Genomic DNA, 25,937 nt, shown 5'->3' with positions numbered 1-25,937 from the left:
TAATTTACTGAGATAATGACTTGGGTTTTCATTGGCTGTAGGCCATAATCAGCTACAGTAACAGAAATAAACACTAGAAATACATCACTCCGTTTGCAATTACTATATAACATATAAGTTACACTTTTTTTATTGAAGAACTGAAATAAATAAATATTTTTATGATATTCTAATTTTCTGACAAGCACCTGTATATACACACACACATACCTACACACTCATACCTACCCCCCACAGACACATATACATCTACTGTATATTAACATACAATGGTCTGACAAATAGACAAACTATGAATACATTTGCTTTGCACACATGGAACTTTCTAAATCTCAAAAGTGGGCTCTAAAAAAGGAAAACACCATGTGAACTGCCCTCTAAAATAAGGGGTAAACTGCCACATATCTTCTATTGCTAAGGGTACCGTCACACAGTGGCATTTTGATCGCTACGACGGCACGATTCCTGACGTTCCAGCGATATAGTTACGATCTCGCAGTGTCTGACACGCTCCTGCGATCAGGGACCCCGCTGAGAATCGTACGTCGTAGCAGATCGTTTGAAACTTTCTTTCGTCGTCTAGTGTCCCGCTGTGGCGGCATGATCGCATGGTGTAACAAAGGTGTGCACGATATTGTATACGATGTGCGCATAGTAACCAACGGCTTCTACATCGCACATACGTCATGAAATTATCGCTCCAGTGTCGTACATTGCAAAGTGGAATAAGCAATGAAATAGGGCGCACTACCAACATATAAACCTAATATAAAAAAATATATCCATAAATACGGGGTGCAAGCGAGTGACAAAACGACCAAATATAACCAGCAGAAAGAAAAGTATCACTCCAGTTATGCACACCACGTATAAAAAATGAAAACATAATGTAGGAAAAAACACAAGATTTTATTGACACACAACATAATAAAACATACTTAAAAACAGAAAGGCAAGGCCCTGTCCATAACACTCAGTAAATACAGAGTGCAATAATATATATAACCCATAATAAGCATACTGATAACCAATGCTATAAGCCTGCCTGTACCCTAGGACTAGATGCAGACCATACGTGGCCAGCTCACAGGACAAACTAACCAACCCAGGCGGATGTATACAAAATCCTAAGTGGCCAGTAAACACCCAAATAGTGCATTTAGCCCGAACGGCTCATGGGACAAAAATATCTACCCTAAGCCAGTAAGGCAACAGGATCCCAAAATAATAGTGGGAGAAAAAAAAAAAAAAAAAAAAAAAAAAAGAGCACTGGAACCGCCAGGAAAAACCTCAGAGCACTAGAAGAAGGGGTTACCCAAATGGTGACCAGAGCGGAGTCCGTGGGTAGCCAGGCAAGCAAGCAAGCAAGCAAGCAGGACAGGGACCAGAGCAGCCCCACGCGTATCGCCCTTCAAGAGAGGGCTTCGTCAGGGGAAGTACCAACATGTGTCCCAAACCCTATATAAATACCATCCCAATAAATAGAACAAACGGCCCACCTGTGACTGAGCAAAGAAGCTGCAAATGTGCAGAAAGTCCTGAAATGAAAGTGCCAGCCAAAATGCAGCCGGAGCTAGCTGAGATAAGGAGCCAGTCCCACGTCCAGCCGGGCGGGGAAGAGAAGGCGGCCGCTGTCAGAGTGAGCGATGAAAGCCACACCCACACAGCAAGCTGAAGGAGAGCCAAAAACACAGGCGCAAAAGCACCAAAAGCCCAGCTGTGAAGCAACAGCTGGAACAAAGAATCCTGGCAACAGGAAAGCCCATAGTTATAAAAATATATGTATATGCACAGACATGGGATAGAGGTATTAAGAAAATATATGTTATAATAAGGATGGTAGAGATCCTAAACAGGAACCGGGGAGCCTACAAAAGTGTGCCCAGCCAAGGGGTGATCAGTCCCAAGGCAAAATATCCATATATGCATGTATAAATATGCATACAAATGCATACACATACACACATGCATATACAGACAGAAGAAGGAGCTAGATGGAGGTGCAATTGTGTACCAGAGGCCCTAGTTATAGATGTAAACAGCGGAACGCTAACCTAAGAAAAAATAAATAATAATAAAAATAAATAACAAACCCAAGAGAAACTAAGAAAAAAGAAAAAATAATAATAATAAAGAGAAAATAATAATAAATAAATAAAAATTTTTTTTTTTTTTTTTTTTGTTATTTTTTATTTATTTATTATTATTTTCTTTTTATTATTATTATTTTTTCTTTTTTCTTAGTTTCTCTTGGGTTTGTTATTTATTTTTATTATTATTTATTTTTTCTTAGGTTAGCGTTCCGCTGTTTACATCTATAACTAGGGCCTCTGGTACACAATTGCACCTCCATCTAGCTCCTTCTTCTGTATGTATATGTATGTGTATGCATTTGTATGCATATTTATACATGCATATATGGATATTTTGCCTTGGGACTGATCACCCCTTGGCTGGGCACACTTTTGTAGGCTCCCCGGTTCCTGTTTAGGATCTCTACCATCCTTATTATAACATATATTTTCTTAATACCTCTATCCCATGTCTGTGCATATACATATATTTTTATAACTATGGGCTTTCCTGTTGCCAGGATTCTTTGTTCCAGCTGTTGCTTCACAGCTGGGCTTTTGCGCCTGTGTTTTTGGCTCTCCTTCAGCTTGCTGTGTGGGTGTGGCTTTCATCGCTCACTCTGACAGCGGCCGCCTTCTCTTCCCCGCCCGGCTGGACGTGGGACTGGCTCCTTATCTCAGCTAGCTCCGGCTGCATTTTGGCTGGCACTTTCATTTCAGGACTTTCTGCACATTTGCAGCTTCTTTGCTCAGTCACAGGTGGGCCGTTTGTTCTATTTATTGGGATGGTATTTATATAGGGTTTGGGACACATGTTGGTACTTCCCCTGACGAAGCCCTCTCTTGAAGGGCGATACGCGTGGGGCTGCTCTGGTCCCTGTCCTGCTTGCTTGCTTGCTTGCCTGGCTACCCACGGACTCCGCTCTGGTCACCATTTGGGTAACCCCTTCTTCTAGTGCTCTGAGGTTTTTCCTGGCGGTTCCAGTGCTCTTTTTTTTTTTTTTCTCCCACTATTATTTTGGGATCCTGTTGCCTTACTGGCTTAGGGTAGATATTTTTGTCCCATGAGCCGTTCGGGCTAAATGCACTATTTGGGTGTTTACTGGCCACTTAGGATTTTGTATACATCCGCCTGGGTTGGTTAGTTTGTCCTGTGAGCTGGCCACGTATGGTCTGCATCTAGTCCTAGGGTACAGGCAGGCTTATAGCATTGGTTATCAGTATGCTTATTATGGGTTATATATATTATTGCACTCTGTATTTACTGAGTGTTATGGACAGGGCCTTGCCTTTCTGTTTTTAAGTATGTTTTATTATGTTGTGTGTCAATAAAATCTTGTGTTTTTTCCTACATTATGTTTTCATTTTTTATACGTGGTGTGCATAACTGGAGTGATACTTTTCTTTCTGCTGGGTACATTGCAAAGTGTGACAGCAGTCTACGACGCTGGAGCGATATTGTTACGATGCTGGAGCGTCACGGATCGTGCCGTCATAGCGATCAAAATGCCACTGTGTGACGGTACCCTAAGTCTCCACATCTACTGCAATAAAAATAACAAGATAAGATAACAGTTTTACATTATAATTTTCCAGAGAATAAACCAGCAGTATGAAAAAGTAAGAAAAAAAGTTCTAAGAAAAAATCTCTAAGCCCAGCTCAAGGTTTCCAAACAGACTCCTATGTATATAAAGCTCATGGACTTTAAGAAATTAAAATATACTTACAGACCATAAGCAGAATTGACAGCTAGGCTGGTTATTTGCTGCGGAGGTTCTCCACCAACCCACACAAGTTGTATTACAAGCTCTACTTGGTAGCCAGCAGATTGCTTTAATGGAGTGCTTTTGACCCTGTAAAAAGGAAATTTCTTTCACATCAGACAAATCCAAAATGAGCAGCAACATCATATTGGTATTTTATACTTCTTGATAAGCTGATTAAACATATGATCAGGCACATTTTATATCAATTCTGAATCAAATAGTTTTTAGAACGATGAGGATACTCAAAATGCACATTATTTTTTAACATTTTTATCCTCTCAGACCATTTTTAGAAATAGTCGCTTGGATTCCTCAGTAGAGACACAAAACTCATTCCACATTGTGGGAAGAGCGAATGCCTGAATGCACGATACATGCTTGTCTAGAGTAGATTAATATACATTTGTGTTCACACGCATTTTAAACTATTATTTTGACATCTAGCATTCATACAATTCATCCAGCGGCATGTAAACGTTTGGGCACCCCTGGTCAAAATTACTATTATTGTGAACAGTTAGGCAAGTTGAAGATTAAATGATCTCTTAAAGGCCTAAAGTTAAAGATGACATGTCCTCTGAATTTTAGGCAACAAAAATCTAAATCTAAATAAATATATACAGTATATATAGATATATATCAAAAGAACGTATCTTCACCTAAATGTTATCATTAAAAACGTCAGCTCGGCATGCAAAAAATAAGCCCTCACCTAACCAGAGAGCACGAAAAATGGAGATGCTACGGATATCGGAAAACTGCGCAATTTTTTTTTAATCAAAGTTTGGAATTTTTTTTCACCACTTAGGTAAAAAAGAATATAGACATGTATAGTGTCTATGAACTCGTAATGACTTGGATAATCATAATGGTAGATTAGTTTTAGCATTTAGTGAGCATAACAAAAAGTCAAACAAAAAACAAGTGTGGGATTGCACTTCTTTTTTTGCAATTTAACCGCGCTTGGAATTTTTTTCCCATTTTCTAGTACACGACATGGTAAAACCAATGGTGTCGTTCAAAAGTACAACTCTTCCACAAAAAATATAAGCCCTCACATGGCCACAGTGACGGAAAAATAAAAAAGTTATTGTTCTGGGAGGGAGGAGAGAGAAAAACAAAAGCACAAAACCAAAAAAAGCTCCGGGGGTTAAGGGGTTAATGGTTGGCGAGATTTTCATTTCCTGAAATTCTGTGCCCTTTTTTCCCTTTTATTTAGAAGCGGTCTGGGTTTTTTATAGAGCTGGGAAATTTGCATCACCTCGTCTTTCCTAACGATGATGGTTAACAAGCCATAACTTTCAGGCTAATTAAGGCCTGAAACATTGGCCAAAGTTACCTGAACACACAAATCTCCAAGGATGCACAAACTTTTGTATTGGCTCATTTTCCTTTCTGTAATTTTTAAAATGTAAAAAAATGGCTTTTTTTGCCTAAAATACAAAGGAAATGTGTCAACTTACTTAAATGTGCACAAGAACAGTAATTTTGACCAATTGTGTCCAAACTTTACATGCCACTGTATATGTAACTTGAAGCATACCTTTACTTCAGGAGACTGCTCAGAATATGCCATCTTGCATTTGGCCTGCATTTTTCACACTACAGGCCCTCACTAAATTTCAGTTGTCTACGTACTAGCTGACAGACACTAGCTGCTATGATGTCTCACATGCACTGTACACAGACGCATTAGGCTATGTGCACACGTTGAATCATCCAAAACAGAAAAGTGCAATACACAGACACAGTATTAAAATAATTTTTTATTAATAATAATAATAATATTAAAAAATAATACTGTACATAATAAAGCTGATAATTATCAAACACACTACAATAGCATGATGGAGCACCTCAACATATCAAATATGAAATATAGACCCTGTATTCATATAATACAATTATATTGCACTAGAAAGGACTGATGAATACAAATAATGAAAAAACTATACAAGTGTAAAATGAAAAATCCCTATTCGCTAAAAAGTGAAAAATAGTGTATTTTAGTAAAAATTGCAAATAATGTGCAATGTATATATATATAATCAAAATTTATATGTGACAATAAACCGAAGTAAATAGCGCTAAATGTACCCAATAAATTGCACTCGAAAAATATATAGAATAAATAATGCAAAAAGTAAAACCACAAAAATATATAAACGTGTATAACAACTAAGAAGGGATGAAAAAACGCTAAATATATCTCATATATTGCACTACCGAAACTACAAAATATATATATATATATATATATATATATATATATATATATATATATATATATATATGTGCACAATAGTGCTAAAAAGTGCTAAATAAATAACTATAAATAACAAAGGCAAAGGAAAAAAGGTGTAACAAAATTTGTATTCAATATAGCAATCCCTGCATATAAATAAGGTATACCGCTATAAAGTGCACATGTGCAAATGCTAATGACCAGTATTGAGTCTCTATATTGCACCAATACCACACTGGGCCACAGGACAAGTAGTGCAGCAAAAAATATAGGGCAACCATAAACTTACCAAAGTAAAGTGCAAATAGTGTCTTACTAGGTCCGCTGCTATAATAGCAGCATAAATAGAATAAAAACAAATTACTGACAGAGGCTCCACATACCTATAGGTGCTCAGTCCCTACGTACGTTTCGGCTAATGCCTTCTTCCGGGGGCACGATGTGACAGCTCTACATGGGAGATCGTGGCGGGACACTCGTTATTAAATGGATTACAGTGGAACAGGGAGTATACTGTTGGTTTATTTTATTTTGGTCTGGGGGAAAATGTGTGTAAATGGGTTAGTAACTGGCTTAGTGATAGAAAGCAGAGGGTGGTTATAAATGGTATAGTCTCTAACTGGGTCGCTGTGACCAGTGGGGTACCGCAGGGGTCGGTATTGGGACCTGTTCTCTTCAACATATTCATTAATGATCTGGTAGAAGGTTTACACAGTAAAATATCGATATTTGCAGATGATACAAAACTATGTAAAGCAGTTAATACAAGAGAAGATAGTATTCTGCTACAGATGGATCTGGATAAGTTGGAAACTTGGGCTGAAAGGTGGCAGATGAGGTTTAACAATGATAAATGTAAGGTTATACACATGGGAAGAAGGAATCAATATCACCATTACACACTGAATGGGAAACCACTGGGTAAATCTGACAGGGAGAAGGACTTGGGGATCCTAGTTAATGATAAACTTACCTGGAGCACCCAGTGCCAGGCAGCAGCTGCCAAGGCAAACAGGATCATGGGGTGCATTAAAAGAGGTCTGGATACACATGATGAGAGCATTATACTGCCTCTGTACAAATCCCTAGTTAGACCGCACATGGAGTACTGTGTCCAGTTTTGGGCACCGGTGCTCAGGAAGGATATAATAGAACTAGAGAGAGTACAAAGGAGGGCAACAAAATTAATAAAGGGGATGGGAGAACAACAATACCCAGATAGATTAGCGAAATTAGGATTATTTAGTCTAGAAAAAAGACGACTGAGGGGCGATCTAATGACCATGTATAAGTATATAAGGGGACAATACAAATATCTCGCTGAGGATCTGTTTATACCAAGGAAGGTGACGGGCACAAGGGGGCATTCTTTGCGTCTGGAGGAGAGAAGGTTTTTCCACCAACATAGAAGAGGATTCTTTACTGTTAGGGCAGTGAGAATATGGAATTGCTTGCCTGAGGAGGTGGTGATGGCGAACTCAGTCGAGGGGTTCAAGAGAGGCCTGGATGTCTTCCTGGAGCAGAACAATATTGTATCATACAATTATTAGGTTCTGTAGAAGGACGTAGATCTGGGGATTTATTATGATGGAATATAGGCTGAACTGGATGGACAAATGTCTTTTTTCGGCCTTACTAACTATGTTACTATGTTATTATGTTATTATGTTATTTTATTACAGGAGTTCGAGGGCGTCGCATGGATTAGGAGTAAAACTAAAATGGTAAAACTGTGTGGTGTCTTACTTAATTAAAATACTTTATTCTGGCTGTGTCTTTATTTAACCCTTTAATAAATATAGGATTAGTAATGGATAGGCGTCTTATTGATACCTCTCCATTACTAAGCCGGGCTTAATGTCACTTTACAATACAAAGGTGACATAAACCTCACAAATATTACCCCACTTGCCATGCAAGTGGGAAGAGAGAGGCTAAGTGCCGGAATTGGCGCATCTTAGAGAGGCGCCATTTCTGGGGAGGCTGAGAGCTGGTGTTTGTAGCCGGGGCGGAGGCAATATGCATGGTCCCTTACTAGGCTATGAATATCAGCCCACATCTGTCTGCAGAGCCATTTCTGGCTAATTATAGGGGGACCCCACGTCATTTTTTGGGGGCTCCCCTATTTTAATAGCCAGTAAAGGTTAAGTATACAGCTGTGAGCTGATATTAATAGCCTGGGAAGCTCGATGGGTATTACCCCCTCACCAGGATATAAACATCTGCCCCCAGTCGCTGGCTTTCCCGCTCTGGTTAGGAAAATTGCACTTGAGCCCACGCCATTAAAAAAAAAAAAAAATTAAAACAGATATTGCATTTAAGGCCGGGATAACACCTGTGATAAACTCGCACCTCAATAGCCGACACTGCAGCCGGCACTCGGGACCAGACTGTGCGGCTGCATGTATTTCCATGCAGCCGAATGCTCTGGTACGAGTCTCTTGCAAGTTTCTCGCAAGTGTGACCCCGGTCTAACGCAGATTCTGTGTTTGTGTGTGTTTATTTAACTCTTTATGAACCATTTTATTATGTTCATTATTAGACATCGGGTTTGGTATTAGATATCTATCTATAGATCTATATCTATTATCTATATCTCAATCTATATCAAACCATCTATCTATATCAATCCATCTATCTATATCAATCCATCTACTATATAATTGTCTAAGGGTCACTTCCGTCTGTCTGTCTGTCTTGGATACTCATTGGTCGCGGCCTATGTCTGTCATGGAAATCCAAGTCGCTGATTGGTCGTGGCAAAACGTGGCCACCATTGCTTCCTCCCCTTCAGTCAGCGCTCACACAGGGTTAATGGCAGCGCTAACAGACCGCGTTATGGTGCGGTGTAACGCACTCCATTAACGTTGCTATTAACCCTGTGTGACCAACTTTTTACTATTGATGCTGCCTATGCAGCATCAATAGTAAAAAGATCTAATGTTAAAAATAATAAAAAAAAATAAAAAATCGTTATATACTCACCGTCCGTCGGCCTTTCCCGCTCCTTGCGACGCTCCGGTGACCACTCCATGCATTGTGATCTCGTGAGATGACGACGTATCGGTCCCGCGAGACCGCAACGTCATCTCGCGAGACCGCAATGCACTCTTGAGACCGGAGCGCGCAAGGAGCGTCGGTAAACGCTTCCTGGATCCGGGGGCCAACGGAAGGTGAGTATATAACTATTTTTTTATTTTAATTCTTTTTTTTTTTTTTTTTTTTTTTTAACAGGGATATGATGCCCACATTGCTATATACTACGTGGGCTGGGCAATATACTACGCGGGCTGTGCAATACACTGCGCGGGCTGTGCAATACACTGCGCGGGCTGTGCAATACACTGCGCGGGCTGTGCAATACACTGCGCGGGCTGTGCAATACACTGCGCGGGCTGTGCAATACACTGCGCGGGCTGTGCAATACACTGCGCGGGCTGTGCAATACACTGCGCGGGCTGTGCAATACACTGCGCGGGCTGTGCAATACACTGCGCGGGCTGTGCAATACACTGCGCGGGCTGTGCTATACACTGCGTGGGCTGTGAAATGTACTACTTGGGCTGTGCAATGTACTACTTGGGCTGTGCAATATACTACGTGGCCTGTGCTATACACTACGCGGCCTGTGCTATACACTACGCGGCCTGTGCTATACACTACGCGGCCTGTGTTATACACTACGTGGCCTGTGTTATACACTACGTGGCCTGTGTTATACACTACATGGCCTGTGTTATACACTACGTGCGTGGGATGTTATATACTAAGTGAGCTGTGTTATTTGCTATGTGGGCTTTTATACACTCCGGGGGCTGTGTTATATACTACATGGCTTTGCTACTACGTGGCTCTGCTATATACTCTGTCGGCTGTGCTATATACTCCGTGGGCTGTGCTATATACTACGTGGCTGTGCTATATACTACGTGGCCGGCCGCGAACAATTAGCGAAGCGTGGTTCAACTCCCGCACCAATTCGCGGCCGGCCAAATCCTGTGTGTTGAATGTATTATTCTAAAATCTTCATAAATAAACTACATACATATTCTAGAATACCCGATGCGTTAGAATCGGGCTACCATCTAGTCTATCTATATCAATCCATCTATCTATTATCTATCTATCTATCTGTGTGTGCAAACATTTTTTTTGCTAAATAATAGATCTTTATTTAGCTTACAAAAACGCATACAAATCCGCATGAAAATTCACATAAAAAACACATCAAATACGCGTGGATTTTCAACTACGTTTTCGGCCAAAAGAGGAAGAATTTGCACAGAACATTCAACAGGCAAATCCGCAACTTGTGCACATACCCTCAGGGACTCCTGCTCTCCTGTTTGTAGCACACACGTAGAGAAAGCAGCACGCAGGACAGTCATAAATCATTACGGAATAGAGTAGCTGCAGTTCGTCTTGTCCAAGACAAATTTTGGTAGTTTTTTTTTTTTTTTTTTTTTTTTAAAGAAAACGATGAACATTCATGAGGAAATATAAGATTAGTATCTCATAAGTGGAGAAAGAAGTACATTTCTTTAATAAATTGTACTGTAAAGTATCTTATATTACCCTGTACTACTGATTTATGATTATGATTTAAGAAAGGACACTGACCACTTCACATCTTTCACCTCATCAATGATCTCCGAGCGAGCCTTATAATCAAGGTATCACAAAGCCTGTAGCATTTTAAACCAGACCGATTTAACAAAAATCCATATTCTCTAAATAATGAAGTCAGTCCTCAGGTTCACATTTAGCTAGTACACTTGAAATGCCATGAAAAAAAATCATAAAATAATTCTTACTTTAAACAGGGTACATTGTCACGAATCCCATCAGATGAACTGCTGCTTGTGGATGGGTGAGACTGAAGCGTTATGGGTTGGGAGTTAGAAGGTCCACTGGGTGTTGGCACTTGTTCAATGTCCGGGGACTCTAGTTCACCAATTTCATAAAGCAATCTTACTTCCAGCATCTTAAAGTCATCCACAAAATATAAAGAAATGCAGAAAGACCACATGAAATTCAAGAACCAAGTCAAAAGTTTTTTGTTTTTTTTTAGCCAATGTGTATCAGCAGAATAACTAGCAACATATTGGACCATTTTTTTTACAATGTTCATGGTGTTGCACTAAATATCACTCAAGTAGTAAATAACTTCTCGAAACAGAAATAAAAAATCAGCAGCAACAAAAGGTAATTGACGCTAGCATAGTCCACGGTTTAAAAGGGTTGTATTGTCCAGAGCTTAGCCGATAGCCTCACTTCTGGCGATTCTGTAGGTGGAAGCTGCAGGCTGACAGGCGTTTACTCTGGAGTAAAGATAAAATAGTTTGACATGGTGGCCCTTTACATAAATGTGTATGCGACAAGGACATTAGTCTGTTCGCATAGAGCAGATCTCCATTCTGGCTCAACGTTACACCCTTTTAACAGATAAAAAAAAGAACCAATAAATGACAAAGAGCAGTTATGCTTTCACATTGGTAGGAGATATGCGAAGAAAAATATTAAACCCTTAGTGACGGAGCCAAATTTTTAAATTCTGACCAGTGTCACTTTATGTGGCAATAACTCTGGAACGCTTTGAGAAATTCCAGTCATTTTGAGACTGTTTTTTTCATGACACATTATACTTTATGATAATGGTAAATTTAACTGAAAATGTTTTGTGTATCTATTTTGAACGGTGATTATTGTTATGCTGTAATGTCTATTGTCTGTACAAATCCCATCTATAATTTGTAAAGCGCTGCGGAATATGTTGGCGCTAAATAAAATTATTATTACTGTGTTTATTTATAAAAAAAAAATCAGAAATTTAAGAAAAATGTTAAAAAATTAGCAATTTTCAAACTTTGAATGATTATCCCTTGAATCCAGATGGCCATACCACAGCAAAACATTAATAAATAACTTTTCCCACATGTCGGCTTTACATCAGCACCATTTGTAAAAGGTTCTTTTATTTTGTTAGCATTTTAGGAAGTTTAAAAATGTAACAGCAATTTATCATTTTTTTCAAGGAAATTTTCAAAATTTCTTTTTTTAGGGACCTATCCATGTTTGAAGTGCTTTTGCGGGACCAATATATTAGAAACCCCCAAAACTGATACCATTTTAAAAACAGCACCCCCTGACATATTGAAAACTGCAGTCAGGTAGTTTATTAACCCTTCAGGTGATTTTCAGGAATGAATGGAAAGTGGCGTGACAAATGAAAATGTGTATTTTTACCACCTAAATGTCTCGAACTTCTGAACAGGTTACAACAGCCATCAGACTCTAAGGCCGCTATTTGGTCATGAATTGCCATGGCAAACATCAGGACCACACAATTGTGATCTCTTGGCACCAATTGGGATAAAGAGGAAGCCCCCACACTATTAACCATTTATATGATGTAGTCACTATTGACAGCAGCATCTAAGGGGTTAAACAGATATGGACGGTGCAAAGACTGATCGTGGCTGATGCAGCAAGTTGTCAGCTACAGTGGACAGCCGACAGCTGCTGGATTGTCACCTGTATGGGGATGTTATTCCCTTATACCTTAGGTCAGTTAAAAGACGTATTGGCAGTCATTAAGGGGTTAAAAATAATGACCATGACGGCTTTCAGTGAGTTGGTTTTAAGTTTAATGTAGGGACTCACCAAACAATGAGGACCTTTAACTTGGGTTGCAAGTTTGCATATTCTGGCCAAAATATCAACTAATACCGCATGCATTTTATAATTTTTATTAGACATTTTTCCATTTTTATGCAGGATGCAGCCAGACCTTTTAGTGCTGGGTAAACTGGGTTGCCTGTCCCAGTGGGGTGCACATATATAATGCTGGGCAGCCCAGCTGTTCTATTAGTATGGGAGTCACTAACAAGTTGTAAGTCAGACACTGTGATCCACACGTATCTGTAGGACTGGTGCTCTACACATGTCTCATCTGTGTGTATTTATGATACTAGACAACCACCACCTCCATGAACAGTAGGCTTATGAGTGGTTGTTTCATCAGTATTGTGCACCTACACTGCCCCCGCCTTTATCATGGGCGTCTGCCACATCCTGTAGTGCTTTGATATTGTGACCTGGTGTTGGCGAGTAAGCCTCCCTTCTGTTTTTATTCCTTTACACAGAAACAGAACCAATACGTAAAAATTCTCATCCTGCTATTTGACCTGCATATTAAATATTGACTCCGGATCTGTGGTACCCCAAAATCGATTAAAGGGAATATATCACCTAATTTTGGCCCTATCAGCTTCGACCACTGGCATCAAGGGCTTATCTACAGCATTCTGTAATGCTGTAGATAAGCCCCCCGATGTCATCTGAAAGATAAGAAAAACAAGTTAGATTATACTAACCTGGGAGGGCGGTCCGGAGTGGTCCAGTCCGATGAGCGTCGCAGGTCTTGGTCCGGCACCTCCCATCTTCATACAATGTCGTCTTCTTCCTTGCTGCTGTCTCGACTCCTGCGCAGGCGTAATTCTCTGCCCTGTTGAGGGCAGTGTAAAGTACTGCAGTGCGCAGGCCCTCTCTGCCATTTCCCAGGAAATGCGCACTGCAGTACTTAGCTCTGCCTTCAACAGGGCAGATAATTATGCCTGCGCAGGAGATGAGACAGCAGCAAGGAAGAGGACGACATCGTATGAAGATGGGAGCCGCCGGACCCGGACCTGCGACGCCTATCGGACTGAACCGCCCCCACCCAGGTGAGTATAATCTAACTAGTTTTCTTATCTTTAAGATTACATGGGGGGCTTATCTATAGCATTACAGAATTATGTAGATAAGCCCCTGATGGCGGTGGCCGAAGCTTATAGGGCCAAAATTAGGTGACAGATTCCCTTTAAAAGTGAATATGTATTTTGGGCAATACAATACCCAAATCTAAGCTCCTTAATTCATAGTTTTGGCTGGCAAATGCAGAGGCATGAAAAGACCCATAACATGTTATACATATCTACAGCTGTGGGGGGGTTTGCTCTTCTTTTATCATTTGAGGTGCCTTTTTAAAATGGGAATTCTGTTTTTCAGAAATGGAAATTCCAAAACATTACATTACAGCGGTAAATGTTTCTAGATGGCAAAGTATGTCAATTTCTGCTTTACTGCCACTTGTATTTTGTCTAGTTCCAATTATTTATTTTTTTTTAACAATTCTTTCTAATTAATCCATGTTGTGTGGCAAATGGATGCTCCCAATTCTGTTTGCAATCAAGGGAAAGTGACATTGGAATAATAATAATTATTGCAGATAATTATTATTTATTATGGATGATAGATGTCATCAATTAATAGGGGGCATAAAATCTTTAGGCGTCACACTTAAACAGGCATGCGAAACTTAAGCATGGTCTTTACCGGGATGATGTCTGCGGTCACTTCCTGTTTGCTGAATCTATAAATGATGACGTGGGCTGAGACACCGGCCACACATAGTATTCTGCTCTCTGGGCACCAGGAGATCATCTGGATGGCATAAGGATCTTCATCCACAATGTCTGTGCTAGGTTTATCCTCTTTATTCCGAGACTTCTCAAATACTTTTGCTGTCTTGAGTTTATACAACATTTGCAACGTTACTAGGGGAAAAATATATAAATAATTAGGAACAGTAGAAGAATACTACTTTAGAAAAGGTCGTTTACTATTGCCAAGCTGAACATTGTTTAATCTGGTAAAGTGGCATGCATTCTAAAATGTTAAAGCCTAATCTTTCAAGTGCAGGCTAACTGATGTTACAGAATACTAAAAATACTGTATATATAATATTTCATAGGGCGACATCTATGGTAAAAGTTACAGTTTAGGAAATTTTCATCAGTGAGAATGTTTAGACATGAAATAAAAAGTAGTAGTAATTCTGTATACAGATATATTAGCTTACATGTGAGTTTCTAAAGCACACATTTTACACATGTTCAGAGACATTACTAAAGTTGATCAGAATGGAGATATCCTACCCTTAGTTTACACCAAAGACCAGGGAGAAGAAAAAAAAAAAGTGAGCTTTACCAGTAACTTGGTTTCCAGTCCACTGTGATGGCATTTCTGCACATTGATCGTTGACCTCTGGAGGGACAGGAATCGGAGAGCGGTTAAAAGGTCCAATCTAGGAGTCTTTACCAGATTACTAGACCAGACTCCTTCAATTTGAAAAATTTATTAACCAACAAAACACTCACACACATGCACGAGAAAATTTAGATGGAAAGAATGATGCCGTCATGGTGGACTCATGGAATCAGAATTCCCTGTAGGACCAATTCCCTTTTTCCATACCGTCCCTCATGATGGTACTACTGGGAACAATAGCCTAGAAAAGTTTCCTTCCAAAGGTGAAGCCATTATCAAGTCATTATCATATGTATCAAGTCACCTTTCAAAAGGTAGGGAGGCTGAACCATGTAGTCGCTTTGCATCTCAGCACACAAGTATGCTCTTATTCTACCATAAAGTGGGCTCCTTGCCAGCTCCATGTCTTGCAATCTAACATTACAAAACTTTGGTCCTAATTAATCTTACTATGGCATTCTTTGTAATATTCTTCTCCTTGTTTCTAGCTTGAAATTCAATTAAAAACGTCTTTCTCTACTTCTGAGAAAGAAGCAGGTATTTTTGAACTTTCCGTTTCATGGCCAAGGAGTGAAATTATTCTATTTTTTTATTTTCAAAAAAAGTTAATGTTGAAGTTAATGTTTGAGATCTGTGAGAGGCCACCTGAAAGGAAGGCGGATGTTGAAGTTAATGTTTTGAGATCTTGAGAGGCCAACTGAAAGGAAGGCGGAATATCCCAATCGCTTCTATCAGATTTTATTATGGCCAAGAAAATCGTACTCCAGGATCGGTTTTAAAAATCCAGTGAGGCTACAAGCTCTATGGTCTAAGCCTCACAAAATGCAATTTCCACTAAAGGCTGATCTGGCATAAAGGGATCCTGACAGCAAATACATGCTGCCTGTGAATTGGACTACGTGTATCAGTCACTGGCTGTATGATCTCAGCTAGGTATCTTTGACTCTGAAATGGTGTGATGTTGGACAAAAACATACTTTAATGGCTGCTGGGGACCAAGCCGCATAGGACATTAGTCGGACAGGAGGGTCACCAGCGGCTTCTCTTTGCCAGCTACCCTGGATTGACAGGTCTTTCCCGGTGTGCACATCTGTCCGACTACTCTTCCGTACTGTCATTGGCGGCTATCTTTGAAACTCCTCAGTGTTTCAGGATCAAACATACCTCGGTGAGATCATACACCCAATGACTTATGTAAGTTTCCCCGTGGATAGGACAGCATGTATCAGCTCTCAGGTTCCGTTTAATAAAGATTTTGGTCATGAAGCTGCTCATTAATTTCCTTATTCATTTAATGATCAACTAACTATTTAAAAAAATAATAATACAAATCTGTACCTTAAGGGTAAGTTCACACAGGGCGTTTTTGCTGCTTTTTTTTTCTGCAGCAAAACCTAATAATCTTGGCAGGAAAGAAGCTGTGGCAAAAACGCAGGTTTAGGTGGGTTTTTGGTGCGGATTTGTTGTGTTTTTTTGCGTCTCTTTGTCCATGCTAATGTCCATTAACTTTCTGCAGTAAAAATGCTGCAAATAATGGTACCTGCATTTTTGCAGCGTTATTTCAAAACCCATTCAAGCCAATGGGTAAAAAACGCTTCAAAAACGTTGCAAAAACGCTGAAAGAAGTGACATGCTCTATGTCCAAAAAAAGAAACAAGGCACAAAATCCTGATGACACAAAAAAAATGTGTGTGCATGAGATTTGTGAAATCTCGGAGGCTTTGCTGATACTGTAAAAAGCAGCTGAGAATTAGCATAAAAAAAGCAGCAAAAACACCCTGTGTGAACTTACCCTAATGGTGCTAGGCCTGGACAAACAGTCTCCCAAAAGAAAACCTAGGTTGTTACGGTTAGCAATATCAGATAGAAGCAGAAAATGTTCCCCCACACAGAGCAAAAAAAAAAATTATATATATATAAAGCAAATAGAAAACATCATTTTTGTAGTTGTGTAGTTGCCATGGAGGGATCATTTTGAGGGAAGCTCCCTCCTTAGATGAGTGAACCGTGACAAGCCAGATCTTACTTGAGGCAGAAGGTTGCATCATATAAAGCAGTGAATATGTTGAGGATCAATTTTGAGACAAGATTTTCTTTTGACAATGAGGAACTATTAGTGTGATCTTTGTATATCCTGACTTTGCAGTGCCCTGGAATATATTATTTGGAAAAAGCACATGTTTTAATTTCATATCCACCTAAGAGATGGAGTTACATTTCTTGCATTTACAGACCCATTATGGGCATCCCCAAAATGCCTTAGGTTTCTGATTACTTCCTTTGTATATATAGTCTGTAACAGCTTTTTTTTTTTTTGTTTTAGCTGATATTATGGGTAAGAAGATTTTTCTCTGACCAATAAAAAAATGTTATATGGGATTTAATACCTCCTAGGTGGTAAAGTAAAGTACTGTCATTGAGGTGTAATAGAGTTTTATCATGACAATTCAATTGAAAAGCATATATTTAAGCCCTTCACCACCTCGGGTTTTTCAGGTTTTTTTTGCTCCCCTTCTTCCCAGAGCCATAACTTCTTTTATTTTTCCCATCAATATGGCCACATGAGAACTTGTGTTTTGAGGGACATGTTGTAGTTTTGAGCGACACCACTGATTTACCATATAATGTACTGGAAAATGGTGAAAAAAATGAAAGTGTGGCGAAGTTGCAAACAAAATTCCACAATTTTTTTTTTTTTTTTATCACTAAATTCACTAAAATTGACATGCCATTATGAAAACACTGAAACGGACACCCAAAATTGCACTCTCAAACTTCCCTTTAGGGCCTGAATACAATCGTTTAACTGCTCTTATCGGCAATATCATAGCAGCTGCTAAACTACCGATTCCTATACACTGGAAGTCAACTAACGTGCCCTCACATTCCCAATTAGCGAAAATAGATCAATTATATCGAATGGCTGAGCTAGTTGCCGCAGTACACCACTCACAGCCAACATTTACAGAGATATGGCATCCATGGGCCCTTTACAGAGCTCGTTGTCATGTGGAAACCGAAGATTTAATTTGAACGTCATCCGAGGTTGTTATATGGTGCTCCCCTCCCTTTACTTCTCCAACCTTCACCGCCCCACCCCCCTTCTTTTCACCCACTAGCCCCTTCTCTACTCTCCTCTCTCTACTTCACCATTGTAAGTTCCCCCTCCTTTTCGGATTTCTATCTGTTAGCAACCAAGACAAGTTATAATTAATGTCTTATACTACAGTTCAATCGTTTACTGTTTAGACTATTGTGTTACTTTACGCTAGATACCACAGTGTATTAGTCGGAATGCAGAGCTACATCCTTATTAACCTAAATCTACGCTCATGACCCTCTGCTCCTGTTTTATGCACGTATACTGGTCTGAATGTTAGGACTAAACTCTCCTTTCTTGCTATAACTTGCTACTGTATGTTTAAACTTGTTTCAATTTAATAAAAAGAACATTGAAAAGAAAGAAAGACATGCCATTATGATTCTCCAGATCATTACAAGTTCATCGATATCAAACATGTATAGTTGGGTTTTTTTGTTTGTTTTTAAGTAATTAAAAAAAAAACCCAGTTTGTAAAGAAAAAAAAAAAAAAGAAAAAAAAAAAGTCACCACTTTCCAAGCCCTGTAGCATCTCCATTTTTCATGATTTGCCGGCTGGGGGAGGGCCCACCTGACTGTTTTATTGATACCATTTTGATGTAGATATGCTCAGCTGACATGTGAGGGAAAAGCTGCAGGCTCATCACCGGAGCACACAGCCAACAGGGGGAGGCGACCTTGGACGTACCTGTATGTCCAAGGTCGTAAAGGGGTTAAAGGTGCATTCCCATCTCCAAAATCTTATTCCAACAAGTAGTAATAATAATATTAATAATATTAATAAATACCTCCAGTTACAATTGTAATATAGTTTTTCTGATTTGCCATGTCTCTTTCTTTATGTGTATGCATTGCAGGACCTTAGGTATCCATGGTTACAACCACTGACATATTGACCATTAGTTAGCTGGTTGATAGTGGTCTTTATCCATGGCTACCTAAGGTCCTGCAATGCCTGCACATTAGGAAAGAGACAGCAAATCAGAAAAACTATACTACATTTCTAATTGGAGGCAACTGATTATATTATTATTACACTTACTACATACTGGGATAGGATCTTGGAGATGGGAATACACCTTTAAGCTTAACAGTCTTATTTTCATGTTGGTTGCTATAGAGTATAACATAAGCCCTTAAAGGGAACCCGTCACCAGGTTTGGCCGATACCAGTTACGAAAACCGCCTTTCAGGGCTTAACTACAGTATATATATACTGTAGTTAAGCCCTGAAAGGCGGTTTTCGTAACTGGTATCGGCCAAACCTGGTGAAGGGTATATATATACACACACATACTCACCTGCAGGGCGGTCTGGTCCAATGGGTGTCGCAAGTCCTGATCCGGTGCCTCCCATCTTATGATCGCCGCCCTCCTGCTTGCTTCATGTGGATGACGTGTCCCTGCGTCATCCACACAGGCTCCCCGTCATCGAGCTCCTGCACAGGCATACTTATCTGCCCTGCTGAATTTGCTCTGCCCTCAACAAGGCAGATAAGTATGGAGGAGCACAATGCAGGAAGTCATGAAGCAAGCAGGAGGGCGGCGATCATAAGATGGGAGGCACCGGACCAGGACCTGCGACACCCATCGGACCGGACCCCTTGCAGATAAGTATAATAAAAGTCTTCTCTTGCAGGTCGGATCGGGGGCTTATCCACGGCATTACAGAATGCTGAATATAAGCCCTGAAAAGTGATGGTCGTAACTCGTATCGGCCAAACCTGGCGACAGGTTCCCTTTAAGAAAACTCTCCAAAAGATCAAGCCTTTTTGTCTTGTTGGGCAGTATCTGTTCTATTATGGAAATATCTGAATTTTGATGCAATCTAACCCCTTTTTAGAAATTGCTTTGTCCTTGCCCACCTGACCATGAACTTGACTATCACCGTCCAAAGATTTCTCTTTTTTTGCCCCAAATTGCTTGAATTTTGTGTGGGGGGAAAAACAGACATCTGATAAGTACAGGTTACATAAAATGTCAAAGACTTTATGGAATTCATTCCGAATCCTTTACACAATCTACTAGTTAAAAAAAAAAAAAAGTTTTCTTTTCCTTTTTGAACTATTTAGATAAAAATGTTTTAGCGTGAATAGTACACATTTTTCTTTTTTTTAAAAATTTTTTCCTTACACCAAACTTTTTCTTACAGCGGCATGTAAAAGGTTGGGCACCCCTGGTCACAATTACTGTTAATATGAACTGTTAAGCAAGTTGAAAATTAAATGATCTCTAAAAGGCATAAAGTTAAAGATGACACATTTCCTTTGTATTTTAGGCAAAAAAAAAAAACACACGATTTCATCTTTTACGTTTTAAAAATTGCGAAAAGGAAAATGGGCCGATGCAAACGATTGGGCACCCTGAATGGTTAGTACCTAGTAGCACCTCTTTTTGAAAGTATCACAGCTTGTACATTTTTTTGTAGCCAGATAAGAGTATTCCAATTTTGTTTTGAGGGATTTTCATCCATTCTGCCTTGAAAAATTCTTCTAGTTCTGTGAGATTCCAGGGTCGTTTTGCATGTACTGCTATTTTGAGGTGTAGCCACAGATTTTCAAATTAGGGCACTGTGAGGGATATTGTATAACCTTCAGCTTGCGCCTTTTGAGGTAGTCTATTGTGGATTTTGACGTGTGTTTAGGATAATGATTAGTGTTGATCGAATAGCTTCGGATAAGAGCTTATCTGAATAGGTCCCTTGGTAACCTGGATACCTAGAGCGCTCCCAATCAGCTGATCGGTGCAGCAGGTACACGTGTCACGGCTGTGTGACAGTCACAACACATGCATGGAGAGCATGTTTGTTGGCCTCTCCATGCATGTGTTATGACCGTCACACAGCCGCGACACATGCAGCTGCGGCACCTAACATGTGATTATCAGGAGTGCTGAAAGGTATCCAGGTTACTGAGGCAGCTATTCAGCAAGCACTATAGCTATTCGGATAACCTCTTATCCAAAGCTATTCGATCAACACTAATAATGATCCATTTGTAGAAGTCATCCTTTTTTCAATTTCAGCTTTTTTATTACAGATAGAGGTATGTTTGCATCTAGAATTTGTTGAAATTTCATTAAATCCATTCTTCCCTCTGCCTGTGACATTTTTTTTCTCCCTACACACACCTTTGATCATTGTGGCCAAAGAGTTCTATTTTAACCTCATATGACCACAGGACTTTCTTTGCAAAATGCATCAGACTTCTTTAAATGTTATTTTGTATACTTCAGACGCAGAACTTTATGGTGAGAATGCAGAAGAGGTTTTCTTCTGATGACTCTTCCATGATGGCCATATTTGTGCAGGTTTCTCTTACCAGTAGAACAATGTACCACAACTCCAGAGTCTGCTAAATCTTTCTGAAGGTCTTTTGCAATCAAGCAGGGGTTCTGATTTGCCTCTCTAGCAATCCTATGAGCAGCTCTCACTGAAAGTTTGCTTGGTCTTCCAGACCTTATGACTTCCACTGTTCCTGTTAAAGGGACTCTGTCACCAGAATTTGGAGGGAACAATCTTCAGCCATAGGGGCAGGGTTTTCGGGTGTTTGATTCACCCTTTCCTTACCCGCCGGCTGCATGAAGGCTGCAATATTGGATTGAAGTTCATTCTCTGTCCTCCATAGTACACGCCTGCGCAAGGCAAGATTGAACTTCAATCCAATATTGCAGCCGGCATGCAGCCAGTGGGTAAGGAAAGGGTGAATCAAACACCCGAAAACCCCGCCCCTATGGCTGAAGATTGTTCCCTCCAAATTCAGGTGACAGTCTCTTTAACTGCCAATTCTTAATTACATTTCGAACTGAGGAAAGGGCAACTTGAAAAACCTTTGACATCTTCTTACAGGCTTCTCCTGCTTTGTGGCCTCCGCCATTTTCAGTTTCAGAGTGCTAGGAAGCTGCTGTAGGGTATGTGCAAACGTTGCGGAATGGTGTGCGGATTTTTCTGCACTGATTTTGGTAAATCCGCACTGCAGATTTACTGCGTAATTGCCGCGGTTTTTGTGCAGATTCCCATTGAGGAGCAGGTGTAAACCGCTGCAGAATCCACACAAAGAATTGACATGCTGCGGAATAAACAACGCAGCATGTGCACTGCGGATTTTGTTTTCCATAGGTTTACATGGTACTGTAAGCTCATGGAAAACTGACGTAAATCCGCAGCGGCCAATCTGCTGCGGATCCGCAGCAAAATCCGCAACGTGTGCACATACCCTAAAAGAACCCTTGGCTGCTGTTTTTTTGGAGGTGGCTGGGTTTTTATACAGTTGGGAAATTTGCATCACCTGGCCTTTCCCAACGATGATTGTGAACAAGCCATAACTCTAACAGGCTACTTAAGGCCTGAAACTTGGGCAAAGTTATCCTAGCACATCTATCTCCAAGGGTACCCAAACTTTTGCATCATCCAATTTTCCCTTTTGCAATTTTTAAAATGTAAGAAATACAATTCTTTAGGCCTTTTAAAATCATTTAATCTACAACTTTCTTAGCTGCTCACAGTAACAGTAATTTTGACCAGGAGGGGTCCAAACGTTTACCTGCCACTATATAGGTCATAGCTATGATATAAAGTAAAAGAACAACATCTTCGGAAGGGGCATTCAAAATTCAAGAGACTGTATCCTGCTGTATCAGCTCTGTAAAAAGTAGTAGGACTCCAAATTTGTCAGCAACATGCTGGAAAATAAGTATATCTGGAATTAAAGAAAGGAAAATCCAACCATTCGAATCATGCTGCACCACACATTCATATTTCACCTTCTCTCCCCCATGGACCCAGAGAGACCACTATTGCTGTAAGCTCAGGGAACAATGGTGGTGACAGGACCTTTTTACCACTGTCTATAGAGAGGTCAACCATCAGTGGTGCCATCACAGAGAACGATATGGAAACATTAAAGTCACTCATTCTATTTAATGACTAAACCACTTTAGTTCTAAATTAAAATATGTTTTTTTTTCTAAAAAAAAAGTCTTCTTTTAGAAAAGCCAGGATTATTTAATATTGTGGAAGCTGCAGCTAACAATGTTCTGTTCCAAATAGACCTTTTCACACAAATAGTAAGGATCTATTGGCCAAACAAGAAACAAGTCTAGGCAGCACAGATCAAAGAATGCACACAAGGATATTATGGAGATTTTACAAGTAAAGAAAGAATGATATAGCCACTCAGTATTTTCCCCACATCAAATAGTATAAGAGAACAAAGTACATGGTCGGCTTTCATTTAGAAAAAAAAACAAAAACAAAAAAACTTACTTGCTGACGCATCCCAAAATTTGATTGATCCATCCGCATGACTGAAAAGTACAGACACAAACATCTATTAAAAGGGATTTTTTAACATTGCTCATACCAACACTTATTAAATAGAACGCTTGGATACAGACAGAACAGCTTGCTCAATGTAAACTAGCTGATGTGGCATTGACGAGGCCTCATTCTCAGCCATATTTGGGATCAATAAGACACAGAAACAAGACAGACCGCCCATAGAAATATACCGTATGTGCAATAATGTAATCCATGAATTTATACATTTTTCCTTACAGATTTCAAACATGTTGTATTCGGTATGACCAAAGCCTTGATTCTTGGGGCCAATACAGTACCTCATGGTGGCACCAAAGGGTTACATATGGATAGTCTGTGAACTACTTTATAGATGCAGAATAGTTGTGTGCAACTATATAAACTTTTATCATCAAGAATAATTAAAATGTAATTTAAAAGGGAACCGGTCATGCCCTTTTTAGCATGTAAACTGTGAGTCGTTACTGATGCAATGTACATAACTAACTTTTTTTAAATTAAAAACGGCGGTCTAATCATGTGCAAAAAGCACTTTATATAGTTATATCACATCTGCTCATTTAGTCATAGGGGTGTGCTTCATTTCATTCAGTCACGGTTGTTGCCTCCCTTACAATTTGAACGATGTTGCGCCAACGTCGCTCAAATCCACATTAAAAAATCCAATGATGGCATCGTAGAGCCTCGCTGGCGCAGTTTTGATCGGGGAGCAAATCATGTGCACTGAAGCTGTGTGTAGTACCCAGATTCACTGACTGTGCGGCTGGAGACGCTTATCATGGCGCATGCGTAGCTCCCCGATTGAAATTGTGCAAGCACGGCTCTACAATCAACACTGCACAAGCGCAGCTCTACGATACAATGAGCAAACATGGGATTTTTTTTTAAAGCAGGTTTGAGTGACGTTGGCACAACCCCGGGAATATCATTCAAATTGTGTAAGCGGTGCCAACCATGACTGAATGAAATTAAGCACACCTCTATGACTAAATGAGCAGGTACGATCTAACTATATAAAGTGCTTTTTGCACATGATTAGACCGATGTTTTTAATGAAAATAAAAGGGTTAGTGATGCATATTGCGTCACTAACAATGCACTGGGGACAGTTTACTTGCTACAAAGGACAAGACAGGTTCCCTTTAATATCAGTGCTACGAAAACTGAATAAGTCTCAGAATAAGCTTTCTAATGTAATATGTTCCATCATACAAATGCATTTTAACAAACTTTAATGTAACCCGGGCTTCACCCACCTCACAGCTGTTCCACTTTCCCAAATGTTGCTTTTAAAATCATGGTTATAAAAGTTTAATGCTCGTTTGACCCAGATTTTAATTATACACATGATGATCATTCACGCAGTGGAGATTTTTTTATGGAGTTCCATTCACAAACTCAAGAAGCCATTCATGCTTATTTTATTTACTTTTCTTTAGAGGCCTTTTAACTCCTTCATGACATCTGCTGTACATGTACGGCGCTGCGGGAGATACATGATCGAGGGCTCACTCCAACCCTGCAGGTATTTAACCTCTCATACTTCTATCAAGAGTGACAGCAAAATCAATTGACATAGCAGAGGAAGGGAGCGCACTGTCTGCTCCGATCGGCACAATGCCACTGCGATCGCGTTGTGCCAATGGTCTACATGGTTACCCTGGGCCAAAAGATGGCTGTTTGGTCTCCCAGGGACGCTTGCCTCTAAGCTCCTGCATCTCCCTATTAGCTTATTTTATGAGCTGCAATGCAAAAGCACTGCAGAGTATTAGATCAGTGATCAGGGCAGGGAAAGTTTAAAGGTAGAGAAGGTTATTAAAAATTGTAAAAAAAAAAAAAAATTAAAAAGCAAAATAAAGAATCAAAAATAAATTGAAAAAATATGAATTCGATAAATACATACATTTATGTAATGACCAAATAAAACAAAGTATACATATTTGGTATCACCACGCCCAGAACAGCCTTGACCTATAAAACTGTCCCGCTAGTTAATCCCTTCAGTGAACATCGTAAAAAAAGAAAAAAATGAGGAGAAAAACTATGCTTTTTTTCTATAAAATAGTTTTTATTGTGTAAAAGCACCAAAATAGTAAAAGGAAAAAAAAAAAAAGATAAATGAGGTATTGCTGTAATTGTACTGACTGCCTTACCTCCTTTACTACACAGTTAACCCCTTCATGACCCAGCCTATTTTGACCTTAATGACCTGGCCGTTTTTTGCAATGAAACAAAAATCTTTGCTAGGAAGTTATAAGGGTTAAAATTTGACCAGCGATTCCTCATTTTTACACCACCATTTTTTAGGGACCACCTCACATTTGAAGTCAGTTTGAGGGGTCTGTAT

At 39.7% G+C, this 25,937-nt stretch overlaps 1 protein-coding gene across 5 annotated transcripts in view; it reads right to left on the bottom strand.

The window, feature by feature from the left end:
* Positions 1-25,937, bottom strand: part of STXBP5 (syntaxin binding protein 5) — a 544,022-nt gene that overhangs the window by 118,835 nt on the left and 399,250 nt on the right. For 3 of the 5 annotated variants that reach the window (XM_069769165.1, XM_069769166.1, XM_069769168.1), the window contains exons 14-18: positions 23,537-23,577; positions 15,115-15,171; positions 14,461-14,681; positions 10,899-11,068; positions 3,801-3,926 (exon numbers count right to left, since the gene is read on the bottom strand). In XM_069769165.1, coding sequence (XP_069625266.1) covers positions 3,801-3,926; positions 10,899-11,068; positions 14,461-14,681; positions 15,115-15,171; positions 23,537-23,577 — 615 coding nt within the window. The remainder of the gene's footprint in view (positions 1-3,800; positions 3,927-10,898; positions 11,069-14,460; positions 14,682-15,114; positions 15,172-23,536; positions 23,578-25,937) is intronic. The other 2 variants (XM_069769167.1, XM_069769169.1) reach the window with 1 other exon arrangement.

Source organism: Ranitomeya imitator, chromosome 5 (assembly GCF_032444005.1).
Source record: "Ranitomeya imitator isolate aRanImi1 chromosome 5, aRanImi1.pri, whole genome shotgun sequence".
Classification (NCBI taxonomy): domain Eukaryota; kingdom Metazoa; phylum Chordata; class Amphibia; order Anura; family Dendrobatidae; genus Ranitomeya; species Ranitomeya imitator.
The sequence above is the reverse complement of the archived record's forward strand: the minus strand, read 5'-3'. Positions and strand labels throughout refer to the sequence as shown.